This window comes from Grampus griseus (assembly GCF_964374135.1).
Source record: "Grampus griseus genome assembly, chromosome: 2".
Taxonomy (NCBI): Eukaryota; Metazoa; Chordata; class Mammalia; order Artiodactyla; family Delphinidae; genus Grampus; species Grampus griseus.
Window position 1 is genome coordinate 172,821,903 of NC_139018.1, and position 15,853 is coordinate 172,837,755.

The 15,853-nt window shown below is 39.2% G+C and overlaps 1 protein-coding gene across 7 annotated transcripts in view; it reads left to right on the forward strand.

Moving 5' to 3' along the window:
- Positions 1-15,853, forward strand: part of CACNB2 (calcium voltage-gated channel auxiliary subunit beta 2) — a gene marked incomplete at its 5' end in the record, with an annotated part of 401,671 nt that overhangs the window by 119,861 nt on the left and 265,957 nt on the right. Inside the window, one exon of one of the 7 annotated variants that reach the window (XM_082647944.1) lies at positions 13,750-13,797. The exons of the other annotated variants lie outside the window; for them this stretch is intronic. Within the exon in view, the coding sequence (XP_082504070.1) occupies positions 13,750-13,797 (48 nt within the window). Of the gene's footprint in view, positions 1-13,749; positions 13,798-15,853 lie in introns of those variants that run through there. 7 annotated transcript variants of the gene reach the window in all.

Consider the following 15,853-nt stretch of genomic DNA (forward strand, 5'->3'; position numbering starts at 1 on the left):
CACTTTCCAACAATGTTGCTTTTTATGGGGACCTCCAGGAAAATTCAGGGTCCAGTGTCAGTGCCAAGCAGAGACGTTCTCTTGAGCATTTGGTTTATTTGAAGCTCATGGACAGTAAATTATATAACCGACTGAGTTTCCCTTTTTGAGTTGGCTGCTAGAAAGCTTAGAGCCAAACGCATGGCTCATTTGTTGGCGGTGCGTCAATTATTACGGGATGCATTTTGTGTCCCTGTCTTCATTCTGTTTTTTCTTTTAATCCTTCTTCTCTTTCATGCAAATTAAATGTTACTTTAAAATTTATTCTTGTAAATTGCCTAAAATTACTTCTGAAGCAAGATGAGTAATACATAGGTAGAAAAATAGATATATAAACTAAGGCTTTCAATAATTTAACCTGTGTAAATGGCTTGTAGCTTGTATATCTAAAAGATGTTTAGCTTTTGTAAGAAGATACTTGTTATAGAAAAAGAATTTTCCAATGGGTAAAATTTCAGATTTTGCATGAAAGAGAAAGTAATCGGTTCAAGGATGGGAATGTTTTGCTGGAAGATAAGTTCGATTCGGGAAACCAGTAGGGGAGCCACTGAGCTCTTGGTGGAGAAGTGTCTTGTATGATTGGATTAGTTAATTAACGTAATCATTGTGTACAACCCCAAGGTCAGTTTATAAAAAGAATTTTTAACCTTTCATAGAGAGCATAGGACGACTGTGGACTCAGGAGTCAAACTCCTGGATAGAAATCCTGGCTCTGCCATTTATTGGGCAATTTACTTAACTTCATTGTTCCTCAGTTTCCTTGTTCAGAAAATGGAGATCAAACTAGTACTTACCTCATAGGGTTCTCAGGGAAATCAAAGGATAATATACACGTACCAAGAGTTTAGAATATTGACTGGCATTCGGTAGGAGTCAATGCATATTAACTCTTATTCTTCTTTATCTTTTCCACTGGAGCCCAAGGATTTTTAAAAAGATGTCTTTTTAAAAGACATCTTGTCAGTTTTGTAATATATCGCATAGTAGGGCTGGTCAGAGATTGGTGATGGCAATAAAATATATATGTGGTTTATACATATGCCACAGAATTCCCAAATCTATCATGAGTGGTTCACGGCAACTTCAGAGAAAATGTGTGTTTTTCTTTCTTGGTCTTTCCAAACAAACAGGAAAGCAATATAGCTTCTGTGAAATATTCTATCCTGTTAGCATCATAGATTTGTTCATGAAGCATGACACCATGGATAGTGTGTCTTGCCTTTTTCCACCCAAGCGTCAGTGTTTTCTTTCTTATATACGTGTTCTATTTCCTTAGATCTATAGTGAGTGAAAGAAATTGATCGATCAAATGTGTTTTCTGAAAGAATAGTGTTTTATGGAAAAATTTAACGCGTAAATGCTCTTGCCCGTTCTCCTTCCTCAATTCCTCTGCCTCCCAATATAAAGAGAATGTGTCTGGCGTATTCAAGGTTGAAAGAGAGTAAAAAGCTACAGAAATTAAGCAGATCTGCCAAATATAAGACTGGGGGTTGCAGGTTGAGGGAGAGAAAATAAGGAAACTGAGAGCCTGGGAAGGGAATTTTCTGATGTTTCTGTTTGTGTCAGAAATTGAAGAAAGAAAGCAATCTTGAGAAAGAAAAACAGAGCTGGAGGAATCAGGCTCCGTGACTTCAGACTATACTACAAAGCTACAGTGATCAAGGCACTATGGTACTGGCACAAAAACAGAAAGATAGATCAATGGAACAGGATAGAAAGCCCAGAGATAAACCCACGCACATATGGCCACCTTATCTTTGATAAAGGAGGCAGGAATGTACAGTGGAGAAAAGACAGACTCTTCAATAAGTGGTGCTGGGAAAACTGGACAGCTACATGTAAAAGAATGAAATTAGAACACTCCCTAACACCATATACAAAAATAAAATCAAAATGGATGAAAGACCTAAATGTAAGGCCAGACACCATCAAACTCTTAGAGGAAAACATAGGCAGAACACTCTATGACATAAATCACAGCAAGATCCCTTTTGACCCACCTCCTAGAGAAATGGAAATAAAAACAAAAATAAACAAATAGGACCTAATGAAACTTCAAAGCTTTTGCACAGCAAAGGAAACCATAAACAAGACCAAAAGACAACCCTCAGAATGGGAGAAAATATTTGCAAATGAAGCAACTGACAAAGGATTAATTTCCAAAATTTACAAGCAGCTCATGCTGCTCAATAACAAAAAAACAAACAGCCCAATCCAAAAATGGGCAGAAGAACTTAATAGACATTTCTCCAAAGAAGATATACAGATTGCCAACAAACACATGAAAGAATGCTCAACATCACTAATCATTAGAGTAATGCAAATCAAAACTACATTGAGATATCATCTCATACCAGTCAGAATGGCCATCATCAAAAAATCTAGAAACAATAAATGCTGCAGAGGGTGTGGAGAAAAGGGAACCCTCTTGCACTGCTGGTGGGAATGTGAATTGGTACAGCCACTATGGAGAGCAGTATGGAGGTTCCTTAAAAAACTACAAATAGAACTACCGTATGACCCAGGAGTCCCACTACTGGGCATATACCCTGAGAAAACCATAATTCAAAAAGAGTCATGTACCAAAATGTTCATTGCAGCTCTATTTACAATAGCCAGAAGATGGAAAAAACCTAAGTGTCCATCATCGGATGAATGGATAAAGAAGATGTGGCACATAAATACAATGGAATATTACTCAGCCATAAAAAGAAACGAAATTGAGTTATTTGTAGTGAGGTGGATGGACCTAGAGTCTGTCATACAGAGTGAAGTAAGTCAGAAAGAGAAAGACAAATACCGTATGCTAACACATATATATGGAATCTAAGAAAAAAAAATGTCATGAAGGACCTAGGGGTAAGACAGGAATAAAGACACTGACCTACTAGAGAATGGACTTGAGGATATGGGGAGGGAGTAGGGTAAGCTGTGACAAAGTGAGAGAGTGGCATGGACATATATACACTACCAAACCTAAAATAGATAGCTAGTGGGAAACAGCCACATAGCACAGGGAGATCAACTCGGTGCTTTGTGACCACCTAGAGGGGTGGAATAGGGAGGGTGGGAGGGAGGGAGACGCAAGAGGGAAGAGATATGGGGACATATGTATGTGTATAACTGATTCACTTTGATATAAAGCAGAAACTAACACACCACTGTAAAGCAATTATACTCCAATAAAGATGTTAAAAAAAAGAAAAGAAAAAGAAAAAATATTAAAAACAGCAAGGGAAAAACAAAAAATAACATACAAAGGAATCCCCATAAGGTTATCAGCTGATATTTCAGCAGAAACTCTGCAGGCCAGAAGGAAGTGGCAGAACATACTTAAAGTGATGAAAGAGAAAAACTTAAAACCAAGATTACTCTACCCAGCAAGGATCTCATTCAGATCTGATGAAGAAATCAAAAGCTTTTCAGACAAGCAAAAACTAAGAGAATTCAGCACCACCAAACCAGCTTTACAACTAATGCTAAAGGAACTTCTCTAGGTGGGAAACACAAGAAAAAGACCCACAAAAACAAACCCAGAACAATTGAGAAAATGGTAATAGGAACATACATATTGATAATGACCTTGAATGTAAATGAATTAAATGCCCCAACCAAAGGACACAGATTGGCTGAATGGATACAAAAACAAGACCCATATATATGCTGTCTACAAGAGACCCACTTCAGACCTAGGGACACATACAGACTGAAATTGAAGGGATGGAAAAAGATATTCCTTGCAAGTGGAAATCAAAAGAAAGCTGGAGTAGCAATACTCGTATCAGATAAAATAGACTAAAATAAAGATTGTTACAAGAGATAAGGAGGGACACTACATAATGGTCAAAGGATCAATCCAAGAAGAAGATATAACAATTACTAATGTTTATGCACCCAACACAGGAGCACCGCAATACATAACACAAATGTTAACAACAATGAAAGGAGAAATCGACAGTAACAGAATACTAGTAGGGGATTTTAACACCCCACTTACACAAATGGACAGATCATCCAAACAGAAAATAAATAAGGAAACACATGCTTTAAATGAAACAATAGACCAGATAGATTTAATTGATGTTTATAGAACATTCCACCCAAAAGTGGCAGAATACACTTTCTTCTCAAGTGCACACGTAACATTCTCAAGGATTGATCACATCTTGGGGCACAAATCAGCCTCAGAAAATTTAAGAAAATTGAAATCATATCAAGCATCTTTTCTGACCACAACACTATGAGATTGGAAATCAATTGCAGGAAAAAACTGTAAAAAACATAAATACATGGAGGCTAAACTTTGTGCTACTAAATAACCAAGAGATCACTGAAGAAATAAAACAAATACATAGAAACAAATGACAACGAAACCACAACGACCCAAAACATATGGGATGAAGCAAAAGCAGTTCTAAGAGGGAAGTTTATAGCAATTCAATCTCACCTCAAGAAACAAGACAAATCTTAAATAAATAATCTAACCCTACACTTAAAACAACTAGAGAAAGAAGAACAAAGAAAACCCAAAGTCAGTAGAAGGAAAGAAATCATAAAGATCAGAGGAGAAATAAATGAAATAGAAACAAACAAACAAAAAAAACAGCAAAGATCAATAAACCTAAAAGCTGGTTCTTTGAGAAGATAAACAAAATTGATAAACCCTTAGCAAGACTCATCAAGAAAAAAAGGGAGAGGGTGCAAATCAATAAAATTAGAAACAAAAAAGGAGAAATCACAACTGAGACTGCAGAAATACAAAGGATTATAAGAGACTACTACAAACAACTATATGCCAATAAACTGGACAACCACGAAGAAATGGACAAATTCTTGGAAAAGTACAATTTCCAAGACTGAACCAGGAAGAATTAGAAAATATAAACAGACCTATCACAAGTAATGAAATTGAAACCGTAACTAATAATCTTCCAACAAACAAAAGTCCAGGACCAGATGGCTTCACAGGCGAATTCTATCAAACATTTAGAGAAGAGCTAACACCAATCCTTCTCAAACTCTTCCAAAAAATTGCAGAGAGAGAAACACTCCCAAATTCATTCTCCAAAGCCACCATCACCCTGATACCAAAACCAGAAAAGGATACCACAAAAAAAGAAAATTTCAGACCAATATCTCTGATGAACATAGATGCAAAAATCCTGAACAAAATACTAGCAAACAGAATCCAACAGCACATTAAAAGGATCATACACCATGATCAAGTGGGATTTATCCCAGGAATGCAAGGATTCTTCAATATACGCAAATCAATCAATGTGGTACACCACATTAACAAATTAAGGAATGAAAACCATATGATCATCTCAGTAGATACAGAGAAGGCTTTTGACAAAATTCAACACCAATTTGTGATAAAAGCTCTCCAGAAAGTGGGCATAGAGGGAATCTACCTCAACATAATAAAGGCTGTATGTGACAAACCCACAGCAAGCATCATACTCAATGAAGAAAAACTGAAAGAATTTCCACTAAGATCAGGAACAAGACAAGGATGTCCACTCTTGCCACTTTTATTCAACATTGTTTTGGAAGTCCCAGCCACGTCAGTCAGAGAAGAAAAATAAAAGGAATACAAATTGGAAAAGAAGAAGTAAAACTGTCACTGTTTGCAGATGACATGATACTATACATAGAAAATGCTAAAGATGTCACCAGAAAACTACTAGAACTAATCAATGAATTTGGTAAGGTTGCAGGATACAAAATTAGTGCACAGAAATCTCTGGCATTCCTGTACACCAACAATGAAAAATCAGAAAGAGAAATTAAGGAAAGCCTCCCATTTACCATTGCAACAAAAAGAATAAAATACCTAGGAATAAACCTGCCTAAGGAGGCGAAAGACTTGTACTCAGAAAACTATAAAACACTGATGAAAGAAATCAAAGATGACATAAACAGATGGAGAGATATACCATGTTCTTGGATTGGAAGAATCAATATTGTGAAAATGACTGTACCACCCGAAGCAATCTACAGTTTCAGTATAATCTCTATCAAACTACCAATGGCATTCTTCACAGCATTAGAACAAAAAATTTTACAATTCGTATGGAAACACAAAAGACCGCAAATAGCCAAAGCAATATTGAGAAAGAAAAACGGAGCCGTAGGAATCAGGCTCCCCAACTTCAAACTATACCACAAAGCTACAGTAATCAAGACAGTATGGTACTGGCACAAAAACAGAAATATAGATCAATGGTACATGATAGAATGCCCAGAGATAAATCCACACACATATGGTCACCTAGTTTATGTCAACGGAGGCAAGAATGTACAATGGAGAAGAGACAGCCTCTTCAATAAGTGGTGCTGGGAAAACTGGACAGCTACATGTAAAAGAATGAAATTAGAACACTCCCTAACACCATGCACAAAAATAAACTCAAAATGGATGAAAGACCAAAATGTAAGGCCAGACACTATAAAACTCTTAGAGGAAAACATAGGAAGAACACTCTTTGACATAAACCACAGCAAGATCTTTTTTGACCCACCTCCTAGAATAATGGAAATAAAAACATAAATAAACAAATGGGACTTAATTAAACTTAAAAGCTTTTGCACAGCAAAGGAAACCATAAGCAAGACCAAAAGACAACCCTCAGAATGGGAGATAATATTTGCAAATGAAGCAACTGACAAAAGATTAATCTCCAAAATTTACAAGCAGATCATGCAGCTGAATATCAAGAAAACAAACAACCCAATCCAAAAATGGGCAGAAGACCTAAACAGACATTTCTCCAAAGAAGATATACAGACTGCCAACAAACACATGAAAGGGTGCTCAACATCACTAATTACTAATGAAATGCAAATCAAAACTACATTGAGGTATCACCTCACACTAGTCAGAATGGCCATTATCAAAAAATCTAGAAACAGTAAATGCTGGAAGGGGTGTGGTGAAAAGGGAACCCTCTTGCACTGCTGGTGGGAATGTAAATTGATACAGCCACTATGGAGAACAGTATGGAGGTTTCTTAAAAAACTAAAACTAGAACTACCATATGACCCAGCAATCCCACTACTGGGCATATACCCTGAGAAAACGATAATTCAAAAAGAGACATGTACCATAATGTTCATTGCAGGACTGTTTACAATAGCCAGGACGTGGAAGCACCCTAAACGTCCATCGACAGATGAATGGATAAAGAAGATGTGGCACATATATACAATGGAATATTACTGAGCCATAAAAAGAAATGAAACTGAGTTATTTGTAGTGATGTGGATGGACCTAGAGTCTGTCATACAGAGTGAAGCAAGTCAGAAAGAGAAAGACAAATACCGTATGCTAACACATATATATGGAATCATAAAAACAAAAGAGAAGGTTCTGATGAACCTACTTGCAGGGCAGTCATGAAGATGTAGATACAGAGAATGGACTTGAGGACAGAGTGGGAGGGGTAAGCTGGGGCGAAGTGAGAGTAGCATCAACATATATACACTACTGAACGTAAAATAGATAGCTAGTGGGAAGCAGCCGCATAGCACAGGGAGGTCAGCTCGGTGCTTTGTGATGACCTAGCAGGGTGGGATAGGGAGGGTGGGAGGGAGGCTCAAGAGGGAGGGGATATGGGGACATATGTATACACTGGCTGATGCACTGTGTTGTACAGCAGAAACTAACACAGTATTGTAAAGCAATTATACTCCAATAAAGATCGATTAAAAAACATATATGTATACATACATATACATACACATATGTATATGAATATCCATACACATGTATATACATATATATTTGAATCACTTTGCTGTGTACCTGAAACTACCACAACATTGTAAATCAATTACACTTCAGTAAAAATAAATAACTTTTTTAAACTTTTTTAAAAATTAAAAATTAAGGGCTTCCCTGGTGGCGCAGTGGTTAGGGATCCGCCTGCCGATGCAGGGGACACGGGTTCGTGCCCCGGTCCGGGAGGATCCCACATGCCGCGGAGCAACTAAGCTGGTGCACCACAACTACTGAGCCTGTGCTCTAGAGCCCACGAGCCACAACTACTGAGTCCACGTGCCACAACTACAGAAGCCCACGCACGAGAGCCCGTGCTCTGCAACAAGAGAAGCCACCACAATGAGAAGTCCGTGCATCGCAATGAAGAGTAAGCCCCACTCACCACAACTAGAGAAGTCCCGCATGCAGCAACAAAGACCCAGTGCAGCCAAAAAATAAATAACTAAATGAATAAAATTTTTTTTAAAAGCCTAGAAATAGGTCTCTATGCTGCCAATGAGTTCGGAATTGGTGAATTCCTAAAAACCAGGACAGAGAGCTTCCCTGGTGGCGCAGTGGTTGAGAGTCCGCCTGCTGATGCAGGGGACACAGGTTCGGGCCCCGGTCCGGGAAGATCCCACGTGCCGCGGAGCGGCTGGGGCCGTGAGCCATGGCCGCTGAGCCTGCGCGTCCGGAGCCTGTGCTCTGCAACGGGAGAGGCCACAACAGTGAGAGGCCCGCGTACCGCAAAAAAAAAAAAAAATTAATTAATTAATTAAAAATTAAAAAAAGATAAAAATTAGTGGAGAAGTTTTTGGTGCACTTAAGAACACTAGGCTCTGCATGGCTGCCGTTATAACAACATACTCTGAAGGAAGAGTTCAGTGAGTAGGTATATGGGCTGCAGTGTCTGTGAGAGGAGGGGCTCTTGTTTGCTGAAACCAGAGCCCCCCAGAGAACGGTAAGCACTCAGGCAGCATCAGCCCTGACAAGAGACCTTCACCTGCTCTGCCAAAGGCTCCTCTAGATACAGTTTCATTCTTTGTCATCAAAGAGTGCTCCAAGGAAGCGCTCTATCCTGTTCAACACCCTCTGTGTACTTTTTCCCTCATAACTACTAGTAATGTAGAAAGTGAGTCGTAAATAAACTTGAATTCTCATCCTTTATAAAGACGACCCAGAAATAAATCTCTTGGGACTTTTAAAATTCCTGACGCTGAGATCATAGGCATTTCTCTGTAATTATATTGAACGTGTTGCTTGTGTTACTCTACCTCTTGTTGTCATTTTGTAATATTCTACTTTCAATATATCTTGCATGTTAACAACCTGGCAAATTTAACAGTTCATCAGGTTTCCGATTCGGCTGCGTGAACCAAACAGCTAGTTTTATTGACTTGATTCGATTTCATTATTGAGTAGACAGACATTTATTTCAGACAACTACAGAAGTTCAATAACTTCAAATTTCTCACTAACAGAGAACGATTGACTAGTTTTTACAAACTAACAGTATGGAGTGGGTTTTTTTTTTTCCTATTTCTTAATACAGCCACGGAAATTTTCACATTTAAAGGCTTCAGTGGTTCTGTGTGTCCTTCAAGATAAAGTCTGAACTCTGTGCTGTGACGTTCAAGGAACTTCACGGTCTAGTCCCAGCCTGTTCTCCTGTCCCTCCCCTGGCTTCTTGTCACTTTTTCCTGCTCCTACTTCCCCAGCCTCCTCAACAATCTTAGCGTCTGTGAATTAAGCATTCATTCCAGACACGCTTTGAGGTACTTTTTAAATAAATTTATTTATTTATGTATTTATTTTTGGCTGTGTTGGGTCTTCATTGCTGTGCACGGGCTTTCTCTAGTTGGGGTGAGTGGGGGCTACTCTTCGTTGCGGTGCGTGGGCTTCTCATTGCAGTGGCTTCTCGTCACTGAGCATGGCCTCTAGGCGTGCGGGCTCAGTAGTTGTGGCACGTGGGCTCAGTAGTTGTGGTTCGCGGGCTCTAGAGCGCAGGCTCAGTAGTTGTGGCGCACAGCCTTAGTTGCTCCGCAGCATGTGGGATCTTCCCGGGCCAGGACTCGAACCTGTGTCCCCTGCATTGGCAGGCAGATTCTTAACCACTGCGCCACCAGGGAAGTCCCATGAGGTACTGTTAAATGCAGGTTTAGCTTCTATAACTGGGGTCAGACTCAAAGTGGCTTAAACGATACAGGCAGACCTCATCTTTTACTGCACTTCACAGATACGGCGTTTTTACAAATTTAAGGTTTGGGGCAACCCTGCAAGTCTATTGGTGCCATTTTTCCAACAGCATTTGCTTTGTGTCTCAGTGTCACATTTTGATAATTCTCACTTTATTTCAGACTTTTTCATTATTATTCTGTTAATGGTGACGTATGATCAACGATCTTTGATGTTGCGACTATGACTCACTGAAGGCTTAGATGTTGGTTAGCATTTTTTAGCAATAAAGTATTTTTCATTAAGGTACGTACATTGCTTTTTAGACATAATGCTATTGCACACTTAACAGACTACAGTGTAGTGTTAACATAACTTTTATATGCACTGGGAAACCAATAAACTCCTGGGACTAACTTTGCTGCCATATTCGTTTTATTGTGGTGATCTGGAAGCGAACCCCCAATATCTCTGAGGTCTGCCTGCATAGGAGTTTGTTTCTGTTTTATGTACTGTAGAGCACAAGGAACTGTACTCAATGCTCTTTAATAACCTATATGGGAAAAGAATCTGAAAAAGAATAGATATGTATATGTATAACTGAGTCACTTCGCTGTACGTTAGAAATTAAAACAACATTGTAAGTCAACTATACTTCAATTTAAAATTTTGATAAAAAATAATAAAATAAAACAAATGAAAACTAACCAAAAAAAAAAAAAGAAAGAAAAAGAAAATAGAGTCCAAGTGTAAGTGATATAGAGCTGGCTTGGTAGCAGCTCTGTCCTACCTGTACCTTGGTAGCGACACTGTGTCCTACAAGACACAGGCTCTTTCTGTCTTGTTGCTCTTTTCTGCTGAATATGCAGCATCCTTCCATATAGTCGGCTATTCCAGCTGCCAGCAGTGCACCTCCACTCAAGCCAGCAAGAAAGGGAAGACGAGAAAGGGGAAGGCACATGACTAAGGTGTTGGCATGTGTCATTTCCGCTCCTATCCTGTTGAACACGTGTCGGTCACATGGCTGTACCAAGTTGCAAGGGAGGCTGAGATATTTCTCTAACTTAGCCCAGCAGCCCCAGGTCCATTTCTGTTACTTCAGATGAACTAGAGAATGTGTGATGAGGGGAGTCCAAATCTTTGTCATACCTACCATGTCTATGTTACTGCGCTAAGTGCTAGGGATAGAGAGATGAATAGGGACTGGATTTGGGGGAGAAACCAGTACAGTTGGAGAGATTTGGGGTAAATCCCTGTTGTCTCAATGTATCATAGATACTGAATCTATATACATTCTTATTTACATTCTATATAAACAGAATTTATTCTGTATATAATCTGTACATAATCTTCTGTGCTTTTGCATTTTCTGCCCCCTTCCCTGGATTCTTTCTGCCCCCTTTTCCACTGTATGCAATTCTCCCCACTCTGCAAAGAGTAGCCCAAGAGTTCCCACCTTTGCTAAGCCTTCAGCATTCCTTCCAGAGACAGGTAGGAGTTGTGTCATTAGTGTTCCCATAGTGCTTAGATGCTGTGTTCTCTTTCCCCTGTTTTGTTCTAAGTGCTTGGAGGCAGGTATGAACTGTGGTTTTATTCGTGTCCTATCCCCAGCACCTAGGACAGTGCCAAAGCAAATAGAAGATGCTGGATAAATGTTTGCCAAATCAAATTAGTGCTTGGCCTCCTGTTGTGGACTCTGGGAAGGCAAAATGAGTGGACTCTTTAATGAACTGGGGAACTCTCTCATATGGTGTATAATAATATCACAGTTGATAAGACGTTAAGTGAATTCCAAATCAAATTCATAGAGGAGATCGTGTTTCCAATGCTTTCATCTTATTCTAACTTTGAGTTTGTTTTTATTTTTATTCAGTTATGCTAGTAAATGTGTTCTGGCTGAGGGTGATGAAGGCGTCTTAAGAAAAAGCTTGAATTTGAATGATGTGTTCTCTTATATTACTTGCTGTATTTCTCACTAAAGTTGATTTCAAAAACCAAAGTGATATCCTGCTTACTAGAAATCAATCTTGTGTGGTCCAGGAAATGTTGAATTTTTTCCAGGACTTACTTGAAAAGGCAATTTACAACCTGATTCAAAAATTTTATTTTCCTCTGGGTTCCTGATGTAATCCCAAAAGGAACCTTACTGTCCATAGCCTATCCATGATTCCGTTTTGGATCTTCAGCTATGTGGGAGGTTAATCAGTATAGGATAAAAACCATAGAATTTTCACAGACTATTCCAATTATAGGAATTACTAGATATTAGTAATATGACTGCTTATGTTACTTACAGACAAAGCACTCGACCATTTGGGCCTCAGTTCTTTTATTAGTCAAATAAGAACATTGAACTAAGGCAGGGTTTTTCAGCTCAGCCTGTTAGACTATGAATAATAATAAGAGTTGTTACTTTAAATCACAGGTTTTCAGGAAAGAATGGTAAAGTGCTGAGAATTCATGGGTTTGCACTTTCCATGGGCCTAAAGAACATAATGGTGTGTGATCTCAATCTGTGACATGAAATAGTTAAAATATCTTCTCCGGTGGCAACAGTATATGGAATGACGTGTGGGCATGGGGACAAATGTGGAGCAATAGCTGTGGCTATATAAATCATTGCATATTAGAATGGTTGATACCATATAAATTAATAGTTTTATCCCCAAATGCCTTAATCATTCATCTTTTCAGGTATGACATGTACAAGGCCTTTTAGAAAGAATGTTGCGATCAGCTCCCTCTCTGCAAACTGTGTCTTTAGAAAAAAGATGTAAAGCACAGCTTACAGCTTACGAGGAGTATTCATTTGTGAGATCTGGGGCTTGGAAAGCAGGCTTATTGAGTTTCTTGTATTTAATCATAGGTGATATATTAGCTAATTAATGAATGCAGTCTGACTCAGATCAGATTTGCTTTTGCCGGACTTATGTTTATTTAATGTGCTTTCACGTAGAAAATGAGTATTTGGCAGTGAGCAAAAATAAAAAGCACACAAAAACCTGTGTAGCTGTAGTGGCTGAGTGAGTTGGGTCCTGAGGCCAGTCCTTCCTACAATTCATGTGAAACACGTACTGCAAGATGAAGCGTCTGACAATTTGGAGGCTGGTTCTGTAGTCCTAGGAATCTGGAGTGAATTAAAGTCTAGACTCTGTTATTTTCCAGAGGAAAGGGAGGAGGGAGAAATCACAGATCAGATATGGCCAAAGTGATACGGAGGCAACACTGAAGCAAGGATGCTGCTGCCAGTGTGTGGAGGCTTCAAGGCAGTAATGGCAGAGCAGCTGCGTTCTCAGAGGGTTAGGGGCAGTGTATCAGGAGTAGGCCTCCTCTTGTAACAAAGCAGGAGACTGCCGGCTTGTGAAAGGCAAAGATGCTCTGCTCCTTGAAAATCTCCCCAGGTGAGAATGGCTACCGTCAAAACGTTGCCAAGAAACTCTAATGATCCAGACCGTCACAACTGTATGTTAGCCATAGTCATTTCAGGAAAATAAATGATACTTTGGGTAGATTTCTGGTCAGTTTCTTCCCTGAAGCAGAAGAGATCGGATTCCCGAGCAAAGAAAAACAGGGAAGAACAAAGTTTGGGCATGCCCGCAGGAACAGCGGTATCTTTAGAAACTACCTGGGAGGCAGAAGCTAAGTGTTGATTTGCCCGTGCCTCCTACCTGGGAGTGGAAGGTGGGAAGAAATGGACAGTGGGTCTGCTCAAAAGAGGAGGTACAGTGCAGCTTGGTGAAGCCACACGCTGACTGCGTTCTGCACGGCTCTTCATGCAGTGCTGTGGGCTGGTGCACCGGAGGCGAGCCCGGGTGTCCTATGTAAGTTTCTGTTGCTGTACGTTGCAGCTAGGGGCTGAAAATACTATTCGTGTCTGTCTGGTGCGTGGTGCCTCTTTCAGATGTTTTTAATCCCCGTGCTGGGGATCAGTCAGACAATCAACCATTTGTACAACGAGTTTTCAAGCCACCTGAGGTATCGGAGATTCTGAGTTTCTCCGGAGATGTTTTTTTTATGTATCTTTCGTGCGGTGTTACTTGGATAAGGTCGAAAATAACTTGCCCTGGGATCGCTTGGGAAGTGCATTGTCTCAGAGGTCTGTATCAGTTCAAACCAGTTTGATATTCTCTTTTACGTAGAGTCCTGTTTTCATCTTTGAATTATGGCATGAAAAGAATCTTTTTTTAGGGAGAAATACCACGGAGTTTGTCAAATTAAAGATAGCCACAGAAGCTCCCTTTAAATCCTGTTTTGAACAGCTTTAGAAAAATAGGAGATGGATGACACAGCTGTTGCAGTTACGCCAGCATGTACAGCAGCTTTATCATTCTATGACTCTTTCACTGAAATAGCCCTTATTTCATGGACCTGCTGTGTTTTGCAAAATGGCTGTCTGAGTTTTAAATTCTACAAGGCAGGCTTACACAAACACTGAAGTATCACTAGTTAAAATGATTGGATGCTAATTGAAAGATGCCGCACAGTCTGCTAGCTGACAAGCTCGGGGGGGAAACGCTCACTTTATTTTCACCCTCCTCTTACGTGTGGCTAGTTAATTTTCACGGAGTGATGTGAAAGCGAGCAAGAGGCTTATTCAGGCTGGACAGACTGCAGTGCTGAATTGCTTAACACTGATCTGAGATTCCTGGCTGCAGAACAAATCGAAAATCTACAAAGAGAGCTAATCAATACCTAAGGGTATAGTGTAGAGAAATCTGTGACCTTGGAAAACTGGCCGCTATAAGAGATATATGTGACACTTCCAGGACAAACAAGGTCAAAATCTGATACAATCTACCTAATATAAAGTTGGAGACCAGGAAGATGGGAAAGGGATAATTACATTCCTATCAAATCTTAAAGAGAATATTCAATTTTATTAAATAATTAAAAGTGTAAAAAGCCCCATTAACTTACAGATTTTTGTAACGGTTATCTATTCAGTGTCATTTGTCTTTTGAATGCAACAGTTGACATGTGAGAAATAAATGTAGTAGTGAGGTAGCCAGCAAAGATTTTTAAAGACAACATCTGCAGAAATAGATTTTTTTTTCCGTAGAAAAATTAATTGCTTTTTAATAGGACTTGGGAATAAGTATTAGAAAGTTTCTAAAGTCTAAAATTATCCACATAAAGAAAAATCTTAAATTAAAAATAGAAATCCTTTGAAGTTTAAAATCCGTATTTTTATAGATTCATGAAGATTGATAATTCCATAGTTTCATATTTCTGTTTATTCTTATACAATAAATTAGAGGAAATCTGTGGTTATGTAGCCTGCTGGCTAGAGGAATTCTGAAAGAAAGCCTCAAACAAAGCAGTCTTTTTTCACCCAACTTATGTTTGTCCTTTTCCTGACATTGAACATGTAAACAAATAGAAGAGACAGCATAAACTGTGCTCTCTGGAGTCTTGACTGAAAGGTTAGAAGATTTGATTCATCTGCTAATTCTCAAACTTTTTTACCCTGTGTTTTGGTGAAGGAACTACAAACCATATAGCACAAATATACCTTAAAGATAAAAGAAATTCATATATCTTGGTCACTAGAAACAGGTCTTCCTTTATGTTAGAACATTTATCTCTTGGGAACTCTAACCTGTAACCCACCTGCTGCTATTTCAGCCTCTTTTCTCTGGTAGTTTAACACGTGGATTGCAGTTTTCTTTATAGATAGTCAACCGAATGCTGTAGTATGTTAAATCTGAAACATATTTCATTTCCTTGGAGGAAAAGAACCTCTAAGTATATATCTGGCAATGAGAACTCTCGTTTGACTGCAAAGCAGACAACACGTGGAGTCTGGAAGCTGCTCGGTGAATAAACAGGTAGACAGCAGGGCAAAGGGTGCCCAAACCCATGTGTAGCACAAGTGAT